At 44.2% G+C, this 21090-nt stretch overlaps 2 protein-coding genes across 51 annotated transcripts in view; one reads left to right on the forward strand and one right to left on the reverse strand.

The window, feature by feature from the left end:
* The window catches only part of LOC310826186 (tigger transposable element-derived protein 1-like), a 1677490-nt gene that overhangs the window by 671747 nt on the left and 984653 nt on the right, over window positions 1-21090 (reverse strand). The gene's annotated exons all lie outside the window — the stretch shown is intronic.
* Window positions 1-21090, forward strand: part of MICAL3 (microtubule associated monooxygenase, calponin and LIM domain containing 3) — a 182881-nt gene that overhangs the window by 55299 nt on the left and 106492 nt on the right. For all 50 annotated transcript variants that reach the window (XM_083699762.1, XM_083699767.1, XM_083699769.1 and 47 more), the window contains exons 2-8: window positions 10685-11073; window positions 13522-13729; window positions 14673-14789; window positions 15050-15151; window positions 16665-16820; window positions 18373-18473; window positions 19704-19961. In XM_083699762.1, the coding sequence (XP_083555888.1) occupies window positions 10810-11073; window positions 13522-13729; window positions 14673-14789; window positions 15050-15151; window positions 16665-16820; window positions 18373-18473; window positions 19704-19961 (1206 nt within the window). In that variant the 5' untranslated portion in view covers window positions 10685-10809. The remainder of the gene's footprint in view (window positions 1-10684; window positions 11074-13521; window positions 13730-14672; window positions 14790-15049; window positions 15152-16664; window positions 16821-18372; window positions 18474-19703; window positions 19962-21090) is intronic.

Below are 21090 nucleotides of genomic sequence, written 5' to 3' on the forward strand. Positions count from 1 at the left end.
GTATGCCATCTTCAGTGAATGTAGCCACCCCATTTCAATCATGCAGTTCTAGATCCCTTGACAACGCAAGAACCAGCCGTGTCCTGTCCTTAGAACCTTCTGCCCAAATTAAAAGATGTGCCCTAATTTCTGACCTGTTAGTTATGAGCATAGTTGTCTAGTTCACAGTGTGCTGGATGCAGCTGGGCTGTCTTCATCCTTCATACTCTGATGTTGCTGTTATGCTGGCAAAATCAACAACTTGCAGATTTGGGTATGTATGTGCTGCCGCCCTCTACTGGATGGAATCACGTTCATTAAAGCATTTGGTGCCTTCCTTTCAACTCTTGACTTATACGGTATATAATTTTTTTAAGTAGCATCCAGGAGTTACACTAGAATAATGTATCTTTGAGGAGTGGGCATAAAGAAGCGACAGAATAACTTGTTGCAAGAGCAAAAGGTTGTAATACATAGGCAATATAAGAAAATGTCAGAATCAGTCCAAGGTGACAGCAGAAAAGTTAGGCTTCTTGTGGATGTAGTAGAAAAGTTCTCAGACAAGAACACCAGACCCTTGTTTCCTAATTTTCATCCCCATTAGAACATGATTCCTGTCTAGCTTGGGTGTCGTCATGTTATTTCTTTTAAAAAGCTCCATTGTTTGGCTTATGTTGCTCTGCATTTCTGCAGTGGGTAAGCTGTGTGATAACCAGGTTTATGGGCAAAGATAAGAAAAGTGGCTTTTGGAAGCTGGTTATGTGAGTTTGCAACATTTGACTGTAATGCTGATTTGCAGTGGAACTGAATTCAACAGTTATTTCTGCTTTGGGAATTCAGAGAGGTGGTTCTTGGGAAAGAGCCATAACTCAGTGGTAGAGCTCATTCATGTTTTGCATTCAGAAGATCCTGGGTTTGGTCCCCATGTCTTATGTCTGGGATTTTTTATTTCCCCCCCAATAATCAGATCTCTCTGAGATTGAAAGGAAATGAAACAGTCTATTTCCAGGATGAGGATTTGTTGAATGAGCACTTGCCTGCAGTACTGTATATCAGAAAAACACATTTAAATGGCATGCATTTCACTGTGTTTACATCTGTTGCTGCTCTGCCCCGTGCCAAAATACAGCGGGGAAATGTACAAAGTTCGAAATACGTAGAACAATATCATCCGTCGTGTTCAGACAGCACCTTTGATCCAGGTGAGGATGACTTCAGCCTTGTCTGGACCACGTCATATTATAGTTAGTGGTCTCTGCCAAGATGAGGATGTGAGAGAGACAGGGTCGTGCTAGGGAGTAATTGGAACAGTACTTAGGTTTTACTCTGTCGTGGTTGAGAGATATGATTTTAAAATACCCATTGTGATTGATATACATACGGACTTCTGACTCCAGTCTAGTGTATCTATGGTGTCTAAGCCAAAGCTGTGCTGAAGCAGATTTTTGGCAAGTCATATAGGACTAGTCTGCTTGACATACCTCTGAGCATTTTCGTGTTCTCTGGTGTTGATTCTTCAGGTTTTCAAATTTCTGCTGCCCCACCTGTAATAGAGCATTTATCTCATGTATCGATTTCTACAGACAGAGCAGGCACTGCAACTCTCCAGCGGTTTGACTTGACTCTCAAAGGCACACTCTTTCATTGTCTCTTAAGACAGACAAGTGCCAACAACAGGTGGCTACAACAGCCGGGTAAATAAGCCCCCACATTTACTAGCCTTCCAAAATAATTACTAGCCTGCTGAGGGCTGGCAGAGGAGGACCTAGCAGCTTGCTTGGTTTTCTATATTGGCCTCAGAGGAGGAACTGTGTGTTCCAACCCTCTATCACCAGCCTGCTCACTCGTGTGTGTGATGTTCCATCTGCCTGCAGCTCTTGGTTCCTGTGGTCACCAGGCTCGTGCTTAAATACAAGTCTATAAGTTCCTTATAGACACCCCCGGATAAGCTTCTTCCTCATGGGACTCTGGAAGAAGCTCCCCTTCCCCCAAGTTTGCAATTCTAATTACATAATTCTGTAATGGCATTATGCTTGAGACATTTCCCTCCCCCCTCCATTAGCAGCAGAGGGTATGTTTGCTTGAGAGGCAGCGAAATGGAAAATCGTTTCTTGAATTGTGTTTGCCATATGGTGATATATATTATTTTTGCTGAGGTGGCAAACCTCTATCTGGGCTGTACCATTGCAGACTTCAGACGAGGGCTTGCATTTTGGAATTTTTCTGATAGGCCAGCATGGCTACTTAATACTTCTTGTAGAATCTGAATACTTCTCTATTTGAAAAAATAAAAATAAAATCCCTGCATATAGATCAAGTGGTGGACAACATGGTAGTCCCAGGCATTGTTGGGCTGCAACTTTCATAGTGTCTGACCATTTGCCATGGTGCCTGGGGTGGACGAGGTTATACATTTCCCATATTTGGCATAAGGCACCCAGATGACAGATGAGATTCAATTAAAACGCTCCTAGTTTACAGCTTAGTTCTTTGCCTACTCCGCTGTTAAGAGTTTCAGACTCAGGGCCAAACCTGGCATTTGGTATACTGTTGGGTGCTGACTTTTTTTCTGTATTTATTTTTGGTTTCCTAACTGATTCCCATCTGTTCTTATAAGGCAACGTCCAGCAGCAAGTGATGTCCTAACCCTCAGGCAGCTTTTTCCATTCTTTGTGGATGGATCAGTGCACGCTGTGGTTATGACTACTTAATACGTGACTCACTCAGGCCGGTGAAAGTGAGCCCTAAAGCACAAAATACACAGGAAGGTTGGTGAAGTTCACCTGCTCTCCGCAGAACTGGAGGGAAAACTTGACACACAGCCCAGGTTTTGATGTTCCTTCTGCATAAATGGAACAAGCATAAGCCGGCCACACCTGTGTTGTCAGCCTGTTTTTAACTGGACATAAACTACACATATCTTTGCCATCCAAGAGCTCGGGAAAGCTGCCAAATTGGCATCTTGGTTGCATCTGTGGAGGTAATGAGTTGCTGAGGAAAGACGCTTACTTTTCACTTCATTCCTCAGATTCCCCGCTTTTTTTTTTCCAATGATGCTGGCTGGCCAAGTCACACATGCTGAAAACCACATGGGATATTGGCTTAGAATGGAGTGATGAACCTTTCTCTCTTGTCAAGGGCCATATTCCCATAATCTGCAGGAGGGTTGCATGCCAGTGGTCTGTGGGGCTGAAGTAAAAATGGGGCAGTGAGAGCCAAAAGTGGGGCACCCCTTCTCTCCCATCTTTCTCCAATTTCTCTGCTTTCCCCCTTTCCCCTTCTTGTTACCAACATGAAATTAAGATGAGGGATACAGGCATAGTAAAGGTAAAGGTAAAGGTACCCCTGCCCGTACGGGCCAGTCTTGACAGACTCTGGGGTTGTGCGCCCATCTCACTTAAGAGGCCAGGGGCCAGCGCTGTCCGGAGACACTTCCGGGTCACGTGGCCAGCGTGACATCGCTGCTCTGGCGAGCCAGAGCTGCACACGGAAATGCCGTTTACCTTCCCGCTGGTAAGCGGTCCCTATTTATCTACTTGCACCCAGGGGTGCTTTCGAACTGCTAGGTTGGCAGGCGTTGGGACCGAGCAATGGGAGCCCACCCCGCCGTGGGGATTCGAACCGCCGACCTTTCGATCGGCAAGCCCTAGGCGCTGAGGCTTTTACCCACAGCACCACCCGCGTCCCCCGATACAGGCATACAATAACACAAACCTTTTGGTTTAGGACACTGAATTTAGGCCAGCTCCTGTGTCCTCTTAAAGTAGGAGGTGGGGGTCCTTTTGAGCAATTCTAAGTCCATAGTGAGCAATTACCAAGTCGTTAAGAACCGCTTTATCTGATATTTTTTAAAAATTATTTATTTATTTATTTTGCTGCAGGTCACATTTTCAGCTAAACAGTTGGGCATGCTCAGACATTGCTTTTCTCCTATGGTTGTTCCCTGTTGGGAGGTGCCCCACTTTCCCCCCAAGTTCAGATACAGAACACTGGTACCATCAGTTCTCCATGATTCTTAGATTAGATTAAATTGAGACCCAGTATCTTTGCAAAAACAGGGCTCTAGAGAGATTTCTCACCTTTAAGATTCTTAAGACATATTGACTCTGAATGCTGGCAAACTTCATGAACTGAGTGTGTGCATGCAAATAAGCTTTCTCTGCCAGCCTGCTACATTTTGCCACCCATGACTCTGTGTGTGTGTGTGTGTGTGTGTGTGTGTGTGTGTGTGTGTTAAACTGTGTGTTCCTTTTTCTACCCTGGTAATTATAGGTGGTGCATCTACCGTATTTGCTTTGTGTAATTCACAGAGCTGTCATAGAGATGGCATTGGATGTGGAAAAATATAGCCCTTCTCTTCTTGGTAACCCTGGGGCCTTGCCCTGTGCAAGTAGACACCAACTGGAAAATTTGTATAGCTTGGCGCCTATTAACACACACCACTGGATGTAAAATGACATTTTAGCAGCTATCCAAGGCAAGATGAATGATGTGGGTTAGATCTGTAGAAGGTTGAAGGTGTGGATGTTTTTGCCTTGCTATGGAGCAAATGGATGGGGGCCATCCTTTTGATCCCTGCCAGCTTCTGTTAAATTACCTCACTTGAATACTATGGGCCTGTTAGGCTGCTGCTATGCCCTGGGATAGAAACAGTCCAGCCCACACTGCTAAGACCTGAGTGTTGATCCTGTTGCCTTTTAGTGGGGTTTTCACACCTTATGCAGCAGCAATCTAAGCCTGCTATGAAGTCTACACTAAACGGGGAACCACAACCAACCTCAACTCCCTAAGAAGCATGCCTGCATGATCTCTGTATTTGTGTTTCACATGTTTGTATTCATGCTTCACATGCTTAGGTGTGTAAGCATGTTAGGTCTGCATCTGTGGACATAATGGGTGAAGAGACCCTCTATTCTTGAGTTGGAGTTGGGGAGGGAAGCAGCACTCTGCAGTTTTGTTACAGTTGTTGGCATTTGTCTTTCTCAAGAGAGAACGGGGTGCTCCTCTGGCGGTCAAGTCAAACTGCTAGAGAACCACAGTGCCTTCCACGGCTGCAGAGACCGGGAACTCATAACTGCTGCCTCCCATTTTGTTTTTGCTGAAGTCCCCAGTGGAAGCCCCAATATCTTTCTCATGAGTTTGTTTTGTTGGGCTCCTAGTTCTGATTTGATATCACTTCCCCATATCTCGGCCCCATAAAGCATTTGTGCAATGATCTTTTACACGTAGATCTTTATGGCTGGGTTGATTATCTGCCTCCCCTTCGAGTGGAAGAACCTGTAGAGCTGTCCAGTAGAGCGGGCAGATAATAGCTTGATTGCATCCAGATGGGGTTTCCGTGATACAGTTTTGTAGCTAGCTGTTCAGTATGCATGCCCTGCGCCTGGGGGTGGGGCAAGCCGAGGCAGGGCGAGTCTGCCCACCACCCTCCCCCACACTGCCATTTCCCCACGCTGCAGGCCCCATGGTAAGTGCCCCCCCCCCGCGGTGTGGCGCCCAGTGAGCTCCCTAAGCTATGCCTCTGCCATGAAAGCTTTTCATTAATAAGTAATCCTAGGTATTTAAATCTATGTACTGTATTTGCTTGAGTGTATGACCATCTAATGTCCACTTGGACTGAGTCAGCATTGACTGCCTCAAGACAAAAACATGCAAGGTCCTGCTGGCTGAAAGGCACAGGCAGGGAAACCAATACTTTGGAAACCTGGCAGGCACCTCTGCCTTCCCTTGTATTTCTCTGGCTTGTTGCCTCCAGATTTCGAGAGCTTTAGGGGTCCAAATATTCCCGGCAGGAGTTAGTGGATGGAAATCAGTGAAGCTCCAGGCAGAAGGACGTTTTGAATGCTGCTGATGCGGCTGTGCCTCTGCCCCCTTTCCCCTGTGTCAGGAAGAGGATTGCACCCACCTGCTTTTTAATGTTGCACCCCTGCTGTTAAGAGGCATCCTAAGATTGAGGCAGCCGGTGTGAAGGATCGCATCACACAAAGACTGAAAGCTCTACAATACAAGCAAGGGTTTCTTGTGGCACCTCACAGGCTAGCAGATTTATTTATGGCAGGAGCTTTTGTAGACTAGATCCCACTTCAACAAATGCCTGAATTGTTATCCTTGGGTGAGCAGATAAATCTGCAGACCCACAAGTTCATTGTAAATGGTTGTAAACGGTGGGGTCAAAAGGCCGTGCACTCGATTCCTGGAGATGACATGGCTCTTGGATTTTCTTTGTTTTAAACTCCCTTCCCCTAGTTCCCCAGACACTACATAAGATTCTCTTTCGGCATTCCTGTGTCTGGCAAAGTGGAAAAACAAGAGGAGGACATTTGATGAGCTAAGTTTAGCTTCAGCCTTGCTCCGTGGACCTCTGCTGGCACTAAACCGTAGTGTGTTCTTTGCTTTATGCCCTCTGTTGCTATAAAAAGCATTTTGTCAGCAACTGAGGGGGGCGCAAGTGTAACTTGATACACTGAAGTGATTTGGGGATATGTACAGAGAGTCTCTCTGGGTGGATACAAGGCTCTGTGTGCAGGTATGATGTCTTCAGAGGGCACTGTCTTTATTCTAGAGGGGTTGATCAGGGAAGACTGACTGGTCACTCACTACTTGCGTTCTTCAGTCATTTCTCCTGAAAGAGTAATGTTGCATTTAGCCCAGATCAGCAGCATGAGTGGGAAAAATGACTCTCACACTTGTGATGGTGCTAATGTAGCTCACATTGTGTCGCTTTTACCATTGTTGTATATGGTGCGATACAGAATAATATACAAAAGAGACAGGTCATTTTTCTCAAAAATGCATTAACATCTGCCAAAAGTGGTACTTCGGACCTTAATGAATAAAGAGGCCACCCATTAAAAAACATGGGAGGTGTTCAACACCAGTCCTGCTCAGAGTAGACCCACTGAAATTAATGAATGAATGAAAATAATGGGTTATGCCCATTAATTTCAATAGGTCTGCTTTGAGCAGGACCAGTGTTGAATACCACCACTTGAGTTAATGGCCCTTCACAACCTTTATTTGCATCTGTTTTTGAGACTAGCTTTGCTGTGGTCATTCAGACTACTCTTAATTCTTTTGTCAGTGGTTCATACATGATAGCAGCAACCATACGGTAACCGTGGAGAGTGCGCAGGGCTGCCTCTGGTTAGGTCCATGGAGGTGCTATTTGTGTTGATTGTTTCTCTGTGCCAGCCTTCCTCAAGGTAGTGCCCTCCAGCTGTGCTGGCTGGGGCTGATGGGAGTTGTAGTCCAAAACACTGGGAGGTCATCATGTCTGCTGTATGCAGATAGTGTCCATAGGGCAACAGGTTTCTGTGATGATGGTGACCCTGTTTTGATCCACCACTGTGTAAATTGCAGCAAGGAATGGTGGTATTTCACACAAATAGGGCTTCCTTCTGAGCCAGCCTGTCTGTTCCCCCTACGCCTTGAGTACAGATTTTATGGCGCCTGTCATCCTGTGTGAATGTGCCCTTATCGTGTAAGTAAGCCCCAGGGGGAGATGCCTGCTTATTGCTTCAACTCCTGAATAATGTCACTTGACGTAGTGTTGGCAAATGTGCAACAGGCAAAACACTCCAGAGAGAACTGACACATTGGAATGGCAAGAAGCATAATTTGTGAAGATTTGCCTTGGCTTACTCACTGCCAGGGGGTGAGAAAACAAGAATATGAAGTTGAATTTGAGTTAAAGCCATATCTCCATTCCAGCAAAAATGCATTTTATTTTTAAAAATCATATTAGCTTGTAGGAGCTGTGCCACTTAGAAGCATACTTTCTATCTATCTTCCTTTTTATCCAGAGATTGGATGTGTTGCTCTGGTGTGGATAGGAATATCAGCCTATGGTAGCAAAGACAAGGCCTGCTAATGGAGGTAGATGGATGTGGCGGCCGATGAAAACAGTTGATCTGGAATGCTGGTCCCATTTATGGTGTTGTAATATGATAAGTGTGACATCCAGATTTCAGCGTTTTACTTATTTAAATAAGTCTTTTAAGTCCAAACCATCACACTTGGGGACAAAACCTCCATTCTCATTTGGGCAAATTGTGCATGAAACTTCTCCTGGTAAGAAGATTGTGACCCTTTATATTGGATACAATCCTCTCTGCAAAACCTAAGGGTAGGCAACCAGTTCCATGTGGTTTGACAATTGGAGCAGAATGCAGTGGTCAGGGTGCTGGCTGGGAACATATTACACCACATCTTACAGGCCAACACTGGTTGCCGGTGTGCTCCCAAGCCCAGTTCAAGGTGCATATATTGACATTGAAAACTTTAAAGGATTTGGGCCCCAAATATCTCAAGGACCTCTGCCTCACACATAGATTTGCCTGAGTGTTGACAGGGGAGGCCCTGCTGCCAAGTTCAGGAAAGGATCTTTTCTGTGGTGGCTTTCAGATGGTAGAATGCCCAGGTGCAGCTGGTATTGTCACTGTTCAAAGTTGGGTGAAGATTTACTTTTTTTTGCACAGGCCTTTAGGGATGAAATGTATTACATGGCTATTGTACTCAGCAGTATGTAACCTGAATAATTTCCTTTGAATAAGTAATCCTGCTACTATCTATGAAGGGCATTAAATCATTCTCTCCCCTGATTATTGCAAGTTCTGCAATAGTTTCTGATTTCTGAGACTTACATTCACTTTCAGTTGTATCTTTGCGGTCTTCAGGACTTAGGAACATAAGAAGACTCTGCCAGCTCACAGTCCATCTAGCCCAGCATCCTCTTCCCACAGTGGCCAACCAGATGCCTGTGGGAAGCCCTCTAGGAGGACCCCAATGCAAGAGCTCTTTCCTCTCTTGCAGTTTTTAGCACCTGGTATTCAGAAGCTTACTGCCTCTTGACTGTGGAGGTAGACCATAGCCAATCATGGCTAGTAGCCACTGATGACCTTTATCTCTGTGAATTTGTCTAATCCTCTTCTTAAGCTGTTCCAAGTTGGTGGACACCACTGCTTGTTGTGGGAGGAAATTCCATAGTTTAACTGTGCAGTTCTTGCATTTTAAAAATATAAATACAAGTAATTCTTATGGATCAATGATGTACATGGTATATTCATACCCCTGCCCATTGTGAATAGCCGCCTTTGTAGTTGGGTCACTAGGCCATGGCGTATTAGTTTTGGCAACATACCTGAAGAGTTCTCTCTTCAGTAGTTCTCTTCTTATGTGTATTCTTTGTCCTTCTCCAGGTGCTGTAGCTTGTGTTGAATGAGTGTTAAATCAGTGGTGTGCCAACATTCCCGTCTTATTAAATCTGAGCACTACTGCGTTCCTGGGGCATTGTGCTTGTTGGTTTCACATTACAATTATGAGATTTATTTATTTTTAATCTCTGCTTTAAGGCCTACTAGTCTTCTCTGTTCCATAGAAAACTGAAAGGGCATAGGGATGTATCATGTCTTGTGATACACTGGGAATTTACTCGGTCTTAAACACTTGGAAACAAATAAAATTAATTGTTTATCAGCTTTCTTAGCATAAACGATCCCTTTTTTGCTGGGGGAGGGGAGGTGCTTAAAGAATACTGCATGTTTTGAATGTTTTCGTGGGCTTGGTGTTCGGAGTAGGAATGGGATTGCTTTAATGACTTGCGCCGCAACCCCAGAGTCATCTGCAACAGGACTTAACTGCCAGGGGTCCTTTACCTTTTTATTGTGTAACTATTATTGCACATTGTTTTATTTCAGAGCCATTTTGCAGGGTAGACCTCAATGGCAAACTTGCCCACATCAGAGCCATTTGGGGCCCTGGATAGGACAAAGCCGACCCCATGGGCTCTCTCTCCAGCATTTGCTTTATAGAGTCTGATGATTCTTAACCAGATGCTCCCTTGATAGGGAAAGTAACTATGAGCTCACTTATGGATCCTTGTAGGAAAACTGTTCAATTTTCACTCCTAAGCTGAATTTGCATGATAAAATCTTTGCTTATTAAAACAGAATATGAGCAAGCTTTCTTCTGTACTTGGTTCATTTGCCCCTGTTTTGTTTCTCTCTTCACGTGAGTGGAGAAACAAGCCAGGAAGCCAAAGTTAATTATACCCTCCCATTGTATGGAAATTAGATTTTTGTTTTGGGGCTGTATAAATTAATAATAATAATAATGATGATGATGTTTATTCCCTGCCCACCTGGCTGGATTTCCCCAGCCACTCTGGGTGCTTCCAGCACATATAAAAACATAATAAAACCTCACAGATTAAAAACTTCCTGATACTGGGGAGCCTCCATGGATACAAAAGGCTTCCTGATTCAGTCTCCTTCCATGAGTTGGAAGGCAACAGAGATAGCAACAAGGGACAGTGGAGCTTGGCCACTTGACCCCCAAGACCCCTTTTGCTTTTCACCCGTGTTACATAGAAAGTGTTAAATCTTTCCACCCTTTCAGAGTAATTGAGAGGGTGGGGGAATGCTGTTTGACTGTGAGCACAGAGGATTATAGCTAACCCTTTATGGTTTTGAAGATAGGCTTGAAAAGTTGTATGGATAATGGATTGTGAAACCCAGGGTGGGGCAGCACATTGAGCAGAATTTCTAACCATCAGGAATGGGGCCTCAGTGGTTGTTCAGTTCCATGAAGCTCTCTGCATCGGACCGAGTTAAGCAGATCTATGTGAACTGGCATAAGCTGCCCCACTGTTTACATGCCATTGACATGTGTTTGTGTGGATTCACTGACCTGTCTTTTGCTTTTCTAGGTTAATAATGTATGTGGATTAAAACAAGCGACTGTTGATGAGTGAAATAGCTGACAAGAAGGCAGGCAGACTGGAAGGGGGCAGCTGCCAATGCGCCAAGGAGGGCCAGCGGCTCAGCTGGAAGCATGGAGGAAAGGAGTAATGAGAAGATGAACCAGGCCCATGTCCTCTTTGACCGATTTGTCCAGGCCTCGACCTGCAAAGGGACTCTCAAAGCCTTCCAGGAGCTCTGTGATTTTCTAGAGCTGAAGCCCAAAGACTATCGTACTTTCTACCACAAGCTCAAGTCCAAGCTTAATTACTGGAAAGCCAAAGCCCTTTGGGCCAAGTTGGATAAGAGAGGCTGCCACAAGGACTACAAGAAGGGGAAAGTATGCGCCAACACGAAGGTGGGCATTGACAAGCAGGGTTACATTAGGTTTACCTGTACAGTATATATGAAAATGGCCTTTAGCTGTGTGCAGTTACATGTAGATGAGCCTGTGATGTTGGCTAGTATTTTCCATGTGGCTCTTGCTGTTTATCCCTGCTAAGCTGAACAATAATCTCAATTCAATGTGCAGCTGGGCTACACAGAGTGCTGCAGCTGGTACGATTATACTACATGTTTAAGCAAGATTACTTGTTGCTTTGTGTGGAAGTCTTAGGGAATCTCCTCCTAAAACATTATCACGAAAAAATTACAACCATCATTTAAAACCTGCAGAAAATTAAAACTGCAATACAATAGACTAAAGCAAGTTAGAACTCATACAGACTTTTAAAACACCTGGGTAGGCTTTTCTAAATAAGAATGCCTTTAGCAGGTGCTGCAGAGAGTATAGTGAAGGCACCTGCTTGATATAAAAAATTGATTCTGATCCTCATGAAAAACTCTTCCAAGTTCAAATGACCAGATTTTATTTATGAAAAGTATAAACTTCAGTTACAATCTATTTAAATTTCCAGTTAGTTTCTTAAAATTGCTGATCACCTTGTTCTAAAAGTCCCTATTTTGTCAGCTAATTGCCTGCTAACCCTTGGTGGTTTTTCAAAACAAACAGATACCACCAATAAATAATCTACTTAAAACTTGTATTTAGCAGTATGATGTAAGGCTGGGAAGCTGCTGGCAGCTGTGTTTAGTTGGGCTGCTTCATCTGCAGAAACGGCATGTTCCCAAAGATCAACACTGTTCACAGTGTGCTTTGCAGCCTCCATCTCTTGTTAACACTGCCTGTGCTTCATCTTTGTTATCCTGGCTTTGACCTTATCTTTTCTGTCCTGGCTGTTTGGTGGCTTAGTGATATCGCTTCCTAATATAATTCTTGGAGCAGGTGAGAATTCCCATTGCAGCTTCTGAGTGATTTCCCCATTTGCTATGCCAGGGACAGGATTCCAACAGTCACCAGCGCTCAGTTGTTACTTGTGTGAATGTTCATTTGTATTCTGCTCTTCCTCCAAAGGTCTTGGGGATGAACATGTGGGTGTTCTGGTTTTGTTGGTTGGTTTGTTTTGTTTCGTATCATTTTTGCAACGCTGTGAGCTAGGTGAGGACAGAGGGACTTACACTGGGCAACCCACTTAGTCTGCATATGCAGCTGAAAGAGGAGGTAGACCTTTGAGGCAGTTGTACCATTTCAGGTTGCATGCACAGATCACATTTCTTAATACTACCCTTTATGAAAATTTGCTGTAAATAGAAACTAGCACAGTAGAGAATGAAGTTGGCATGGAATCTCTGCAGAGGCAGCAATATGACTTTCTTCCTCTCCCAAACACAGCTCAGAATGTGGGCATGGATTCCAGAGTGGCCGCTCATGGAAGTTACTGTGGCTTCTTGATGGTGTCAGGAACTATAGCAGCAGCTTAGTGCAGGCATTCCCAACCTTCAGCTCTCCAGGTGTTTTGGACTACAATTCCCATCATCCCTGACCACTGGTCCTGTTAGCTAGGGATCTTGGGAGTTGTAGGCCAAAACATCTGGAGGGCTGCAGGTTGAGGATGCTTGGCTTGGTGTTTGTCTGCAACTGGGAAACCTATTTTTGAATCCCCACTCAGCCATGGAGCTCACAAAGTGCGCTTCCCCTACTTCGCAGGGTTGTTATGAGGATAAAGTGAAGGGACTGTGTACACACCAGCTTGAGCACCTAGAGGAAAAGTGGGGTGTACATTTAATGGTTTTTTAATAAATCTGATTTGGGAATGGAGGGGAATTAGAAAGCGAACTTGTTCTGAGATTTGAGCAGAACTTTGGTAGAGGTCTTACTCAGAACATGAGATAGTTTTAATTGGAGGTGGCAGGGATTGAATTTGTGGCCTTCTGCATGCAGAGTACATGCTCCACCCCTGAGTCATGCCCCTGTCCAAATATTATGATAGTGGAGTCAAATGCTGAAGTGGGGGAACTATTATGGGTAGGGACTCCAAGCACTGCTTTTGCTGAATCCTGTGTAGACAAAAGCTGCTTTGGAAAACTGTAAGCTGGTTTGTGTGTATTTTCTAAGGCATACCGCCATGCAGGTAACCTGATTTGATTCTGTGGAACCATTTCATATTAGGAAAAGACTACGGTTATTCTGAAAACTTGACGTTGCCTGACACAAATCTGAAGTGATTCCTGATGAAGAAGACTGGCTTTTTGTCACTGCTGTGTATTTCCACTGAAATTGTGGTGATCGTCCTATAGCCAGAACTGTAGAAAGTGCACTTGAGTATCTTTCAACGTCTTCCTGGATTTTGTTGCATTTCAGTGAACAAAGGCCATATATACCTACCCCCCCCAGTCCAGACTTGGAAGTTTGAATTTTGGAATCATCTTTATACAACGACGTATAAAACTGTTGCCTCTCTTGCAGTGTCTCATCATTGGGGCTGGACCCTGCGGCCTTCGAACAGCCATTGACCTATCCTTTCTAGGAGCAAAGGTGGTGGTGATAGAAAAGCGTGATGCCTTCTCCCGCAACAATGTTCTGCATCTGTGGCCATTTACCATACATGACTTGCGGGGCCTTGGCGCCAAAAAATTCTATGGCAAATTCTGTGCAGGAGCCATCGACCATATCAGTAAGTGGTACCACTCCTGGTTATCACAAATTATATATATCCTTAGATGGGGCTGAGGAGGGTGGTGTGTGTGTCTGTCTGAGATGGCTGTGATCCAGATAATTTTGACATAGAAAATTACTTGCCCGCCACAATAGTATTTATTAACTTGGGTTGGAGGAAGGAAGGGGGCTAGAGTTGAGGTTGGTGGGTATGGGAGCAACATGTCCCCTGCCAGATAGTGAGTTCTCCTTCTACAGCCTTTCAAATCCTTTCATGCACTTGTATTCTCAGAAATTCCACTGAGTTAATTCAGGCATACAGTACTTCCAAGAAAATCTGCATAGGATTTCTGTCCTTGAATTTTTTAATGTATTGATACAGCAGCAACCAATGTATGTAGCTGTACACAGATAACACATGTAAGTTCATTAAGAGCAGCAGCCTGTGTTTGTTGACAGATAATAATCACAAGTCTCTAGCAAACAGGTGGGTAGTTACTTGCATGGCTGTATAAATTGCCACAGGGTGAGTTTTTTCTTTCAATTGCTCCCTGTGGAGAGAGGTACTATTGCCACATGAGAGAAGAAATGTTTTAATGAGTCTCCCTGGTAAAAAAGCAGATCACACTAGATTGAGTAAGCTCAGCAAAGAAGTTCACCAGAGCAAAATAATAGTTCTTCCCCTCTGATTTCTTATCCACTTTCTTTTGTACAGTCTCATTTGATCGCAATCCAGATGCTTTAATCTTTAGAGTTCTGCTGCTGATAGTCATCCGGGAAGCATCTAGGGTTGCTTTTAGTCGCTTCATTGACTATTGGATTATATTTTTAGGTTACAAAGCTCTTTTGAGGGGATTGATGGTAACGTTAGTGTCAGGCCTTGGTAATGCGTTAGTGCCAATCAGCAGGTTTCACGTTAAGCACTTCTTGTCATTTTCGTTGTCTGTCCCTCTGTCTCGCAGGTATTCGTCAGCTCCAGCTGATTCTCTTGAAAGTCTCCTTAATCCTGGGTGTTGAGATCCATGTCAATGTGGAATTCCAGGGGCTGCTATACCCTCCTGAGGACCAGGAGAATGAGAGTAAGTAGAGTTGGGATGAGCAGCAGGATCTGGAAGAGTAAAGATGAAGGCGTGTATTGTTCTGCTGGTGGCGCCTGAGAGCTGGTTCTTGCATTGTCATAGTGTCACGGGCTGCTTCAGTAATGCATGTAATGGGGAAACCCCCGGGGGAGGCAAGTTAAGGCGCAATTAACTTTCCACACCAGTTTTGCTAGGCTCAGTGAAATGTTATCTGGTATCGTTGTGCTAAAATGTTATTAACATGCAGAATTTATTCATAGGAATAGGCTGGCGTGCACAAGTTCACCCGAAAACGCATCCTGTGTCGGAATACGAGTTTGACGTGATCATTGGAGGAGATGGAAGGAGGAACACATTGGAAGGTAACTGCTACTGGTGTTTATACCAGTGTGGAGTCAGCGCCTCTAGTTTCTGCTCAGCTATGCACCCCCAACCACTGTCTTGCAAGTCTTCCAGGAGGACACATTATTGAAATAAATTATGTTGGATGTGGGGACCGTGGTTGAGTGATGGAACGTGCACTTTTTATGTAGAAGCAGAGCTGGTCCAAAACTTTTTGCTGCCTGAGGCAGAGCAGCTAATGCTGCCCCTCGCTAAGACAAGGTGCATAATACCCAAGAGTAGTCAAGTTGCTTGGCCACCTGAGGCAGGCAGTCCCACAAGCAGTTCTAAATATACTACAATAATGACACATTAAGTGAAGAACAATTTGCTGCCCTTTCATGTCACCCCACAATCATCTGCCTTAGGTGGCTGCCTCATCCTACCTAATGAGAGGGCCAGCCCTATGCAGAAGATGCCAAATTCCAGGACTGGAAAATATCTCTTCTCTTGACATCTCTTGAGAGCTGTTTTCAGTCCGCGTAGATGGCACTGGCTACATGGACTACTGGTTTGATTCAGTATAAGGAAGTGTTGTGTGTTCATGTGTGCTAAGTTGCTAGACCTGGATCATCCGGCTTGCCTTGTTTATGCTCTGGTGGAGCATTTTCATACTCAGCAGCTCCTAACCAGTCAAACTGCTGAAAAATATACTTTCACTCCCCTGGACAAGATTTTTTTTTGGGGGGGGGGGATTTGACCTAAGGAAGCTCCTTCTAACCAATGCTCCTGCCACCGTAAATTTGTTAATCTGTAAGATGCCTCTGTGATTTTTGTCTGTTGCAGCAGAAGCACAGTTTGGCTACTTTGATCAAGTTACCGCTTAATCACACTGGTCATGCAACAAGGTGTATCATACATTGTATTAAGCCACAAGAAGAGAGTTTTATTTCACAGTTGCACCCAGTCAGAGATAGAGGGAAGATGGGGAATGGAAACACCCTCCTCCTCATGCAGGCAGAGGATCCCCTTGCTTGTTCATGGTATTCCCACTGTACTAAGTTACTACTTGGTACATTGTCTGCAACTATAGTGGGGGAAAGTAACATAGTAAGCAACTTTGAGGACATGCATTATATAGTTAGTAGGTGCTTTAGTTGAGATTCCTGCATTGCAGGGGGCTGATGACCCTCAGGCGTCCCTTCCAACTCTACATTTTTATGGTTCTATACCCAGAATGGACTGTGAAAGGCCCATATACAAGTTTTATCGCACACTTAGTGAAATGAATGTATCTGCCCCTAATTATAAGAAATACATTGTAGGTGCTGACTCTGGTGAATGAAACAACTCAGTCTTTGGGCAGCTGAGTAAAAGTCCAGGTCTCTTGTTTTAATCCAGTTTTTTCTACTACTCCCATGCAGATGTTGCTTCCATTGTCAACACTTCCATTATCAAGACACCCCTGAGCCTATTTAATTGGCCCTTTTGTTGTCACAGTGAGACCTTTGAACCACATGCCTTTTTTGTTGTTGTCCCTTATCTCTTCTGTAGGGTTTCGACGAAAAGAATTCCGTGGCAAGCTGGCAATTGCCATTACGGCAAACTTCATCAACCGCAATACAACAGCGGAAGCCAAAGTTGAAGAGATCAGTGGTGTGGCCTTTATATTCAACCAGAAATTCTTCCAGGATCTACGAGAAGCTACAGGTTTGTAGAAGTAGTCCAAAGACAAAAAGGGGGCATTTTCAATATGCATATATGATCTTTTCAGTTTTCACAATTTCTTTGCACTACCTGGAGGATGGCTGCTTGCCATTCGTGGTGCCACAAGGAACACGTGGGATTGTCTCAGTTGCCCAGTTTATAGAGCAGATAGTGTGGTTTCTGAGTCTTGGCTTATGTTCTCCTCCTGTTAAAGGGTGAAACAACAGTGGATTCCTATGGTATGTTTTCATTGTGCTTGATTCTCAAGACAATCTCGTTTCGATTTTGATACACTCTATGTGGGGCCATAATGGTTAAGTAACTACAGCGGTGATGTTCAGCCACTTAGGAGCTATGTTACCTGCATGTTTCCTAACTGTAGCATCGCAGCAACCCACTTATGGAACACTTCAGGTGTTCTCTCCCAGTATGGAAACTTGCTCAATTACAAATTATTGCAACTTATTACTAAACTGAAAACTATGGAAAGACCTGGTCTGAATAGAGATATTGGATTCTTGTCTCATTACACATGCTAAAGCTATTTTTGGTCATCTGCATACTGTCCCTTGCTTTTTCCTGTAGGACTAATTGCAGTCGTTAACAGTCGTCAACAGGTTTACCATACCCATTGAGCCAATCACCCATCTCTTACTACCCTCCTGAGAAAACCCCCACCCCACCCTCCCACTATATAAGGGTCTGATGATTTCTGTTTCAGTGTATCTGAAGAAGTGTGCATGCACACGAAAGCTTACACCCAGAACAAACTTAGTTGGTCTCTAAGGTGCGACTGGACTATTTTTTAATTTTTTAGTATGGAAACAGCTGTGGCAACTGCGGCCACCCCCACAGCACTGTATGTACATTTCAAGTGGGTCTCTGCTTTGTGTTGTCTTGTGGGACGGTTTTCACTGTTTGGTTCCGTGTTGCCGAGGCTTTCGGAAAGGCCATTCATCCAGGACTACTTCTTCACTTAACAACTTGCAAGTTATGGGCTACATCTGTTTGCAGTGGGGGTTTAGGGGGTACTCAAGCGTACGCAGCACTGGCACCACTGTTGTTGTTGTTGTTGTTAATAAGTGTGGCAGTTACTGTAACAACTTCATGGTCAGTACTGGCACCTATTTTTCTAGAAAAAATGCCCTGTCTGTTTGGATCAAAAGCATTATATGCCTTGCAGTCTGCTTGGCAGAGGTTTGCATCTTGGGCCTTTAGAGTTTCCATATCAACTAGATCTGTGTAATGGCATCACTCCCCTTCCCTTTTCCAGGCACTGTGCTGTTCTTATACCCCAATTATACCCCAATTTTGGCACCAGCTCCAGGAAGAAGCCTTTTTCCTTTTCTTATTGGACACCTTGTTGTAGCATGGGGAGCACCTTGTAGTCTGGGACTGGTTTTTCCCTATAGGTGTCTTCCTTAGACCATCTTACAAGGACATGTAAGGTGAGATCTCTGGGAGGGCCCCTTGCAATACATTCTGCATTCTGCCACATGCTCTTGTATTTACCCCTCCACTGCTTGATTCTGTGTCTGTTTTTCTTCCAACTTAGGCATTGATCTGGAGAACATTGTCTACTACAAAGACGACACCCACTACTTTGTTATGACTGCCAAAAAGCAGAGCTTACTGGAAAAAGGAGTGATATTGCATGTGAGTGTGCTTGTTAAGTCTCTTTGAAACCTTTGTACACTGTGTGGTGTGCAGCACCATCATTCAAGCACTTTAAAGTTTGCTAACTATTCTGCTGACTTGCTCTTGGCTGTCACATCAATTTTCTAGGACAGGGTTTGACTCAGATTATTGATAGCATCAATTTAAAGCAAAGAGACCATTAGATTATTAAATGGGAAACTGACAAATAATGCAGTGGTCCAAGTGCCCAAAGAAGCAGTCACCAAAATTCAAGAGCTAATTTCACCTTATATAAATATGACCTTGAGTAATTTTGAAAGACAAGAATGATTGGTATCTTTAATTATCAGTTGTGGCAGAGTTTGCTCTTGTGTTCTGACATATTTGTTTTACCACTGTGTAACTGAACTGACTCAGTAAATGAGCTGCTGGGAGCTGCTGTTTTGTGCATAAACATCTATCCACGAAAAATACATCTATGCTATTTGATATAAAGTGTGGCAGCAAAGGGTTGTTTTTTAACCACCAGAGTATAGATTGAGCAGTTGTCTTAGTACATATTGTTGTGTGAATAAGATGCTATGGAGCTGAAAATAAGTTTTCCTTCCCATTATTTTATTTAAAGTGTTTTTTATCCTGACTTTCAGCTGACAATTTCCCAGAGTGGCTTACAATAAGATGGTCCCAGTTCTCCGGCTTACAGTCTAAAGCACATAACACAATATTGTGGGGGAAGGAGGGGGATACAAACTTGGGCACTACTACTTGTTGAGTTATGAAGCTCTTACAAGTGTTATTTTTGGCAGGGACAGGTAGAGCAAGTTCCCTTCTGGTCCTTGGTCAATGGAAGTGGCCAGCTTGATCTCCTCCTTGCCATGATGTTCTTCCTAGGAGGCCAGGGGAGCATCTTCCCTGTGATCTTTATTCTCCTGGCTGATGGCAGAGGCCCAGGACATCTGCAATGGAAAAGTTCATCCATTTCACTAATGTACCAAAGTTCACCTTGAATATTGGCACACTGCGCTCCAAACTTGTCCACCTACACAATTCTTGAACAAAGTCTGATTGTTATGCTTGGCTCTCCTGCTGAGGAAGTTAGAACAACTTAGAAGTGGTTCCTAGGGGTTGCTGTCTAGGCAACTAGCTGGCGATGCCAGGCCTGGTTGGTTTCAGTGCTAGGGTTGCCTTATATGCCCTCAGAGCATTGCACAATCCCTGATCCTTTCTCTCTCTCTTTTGGTCTTGCAGGACTATGCAGATACAGAGCTCCTTCTTTCGCGGGAGAATGTGGATCAGGAAGCTTTGCTCAATTACGCCAGGGAAGCAGCTGACTTCTCAACCAATCAGCAACTGCCATCGCTGGACTTCGCTATCAACCACTATGGGCAGCCCGATGTGGCCATGTTTGACTTCACATGCATGTATGCCTCAGAGAACGCAGCCATGGTTCGAGAAGTAAATGGCCACCAGTTGCTAGTGGCGTTGGTTGGGGACAGTCTATTAGAGGTTTGTTTCTTTTACATGGGTTGTTTCTTGTTTCAAATGGCTTTGTTTTTATTTACTTTCCCATCACAGATGTTCAGGGCGGTCAACAACGTTTTGTATGCTTAGTGTAATATCACTGATGTGCACAGCACTTTGCAACAGAAGTCCTTGCACTCAAGACCTTACAATCAAATATGTAGTTGTTTCCATGTTTGTTGAGGGGATTAGCACTGAACAGAGCAGAAAAAATAATCTGGATGAAAAAATAAATAGGTGGAGAAAAACAGAATTTGAAAACAATGGGTTATTTCAAACACTGTTGCTTAGCTGATGCTCTGTATCTGCTTCAGAGAGTTTTGTTGGAATTCTAGCCCGGTCAGAGGTATGTGCCTATCTGTTCAGGCACCGGCTGAATTCCTTTGACCTCCCTCCGGCGACTCCCGGCAGGAAAAACATACGAGGTCCGTTCCGGCGATTTTCCTCAGGCTGTGAGAAAAACACACCAACTGCTTCTCCTCCTTCTCCTCCCTGCATATCCCCAGGGAGGGGAATCAGACACAGACAGAAATGTAACTACATGCTTTTATTCCTGTCTTTAGCAGTCATACAGTAAAAGATGTCTGCTCTCTTCAACAAACAGAGAGAAACTCAAAACTCCACCCATGTACATCCTGTACAGATCATATGACACATCCTGAGCTCACATCCTGTGCTCAATAAGGAGAATGGACTGCCCCTTCGTTTTCATGGCAACAGTCACATACTTCCTGTTTGGCTTTCCAGCCACAAGCAGCAGACTGAGCTGCTAGAGCCTTTGCTTGCTGCAGCATTGCTGCTTTAGAATAACATACTCCCCCTAAAGTATCAATGCGTGCTGCGAGCAAAGCGTCATCCAGAGAAGAAAACAAACAGTTGTTATACTTATAACATTCCCCTGTTGTTTCAGTTCCACCCTTGGAACTACCCGCCACTGGTTTCACCAATGTACCTCTCTGGTTGTGTGACTTCCAAGGAATGAGTGCTTCTGCATTACCTTGGTTAACAACTCTCTGTTGTGCCTTTGTCTCTGACTCAGACACAGCTTCAATTTGACCTTGGTCGTTTACAACAGCAACAGCTAAGTTAGCAAACTCTTGTGAATACCTCTTGG

This window comes from Podarcis gaigeae, assembly GCF_964106915.1.
Source record: "Podarcis gaigeae genome assembly, chromosome: 10".
NCBI lineage: Eukaryota > Metazoa > Chordata > Lepidosauria > Squamata > Lacertidae > Podarcis > Podarcis gaigeae.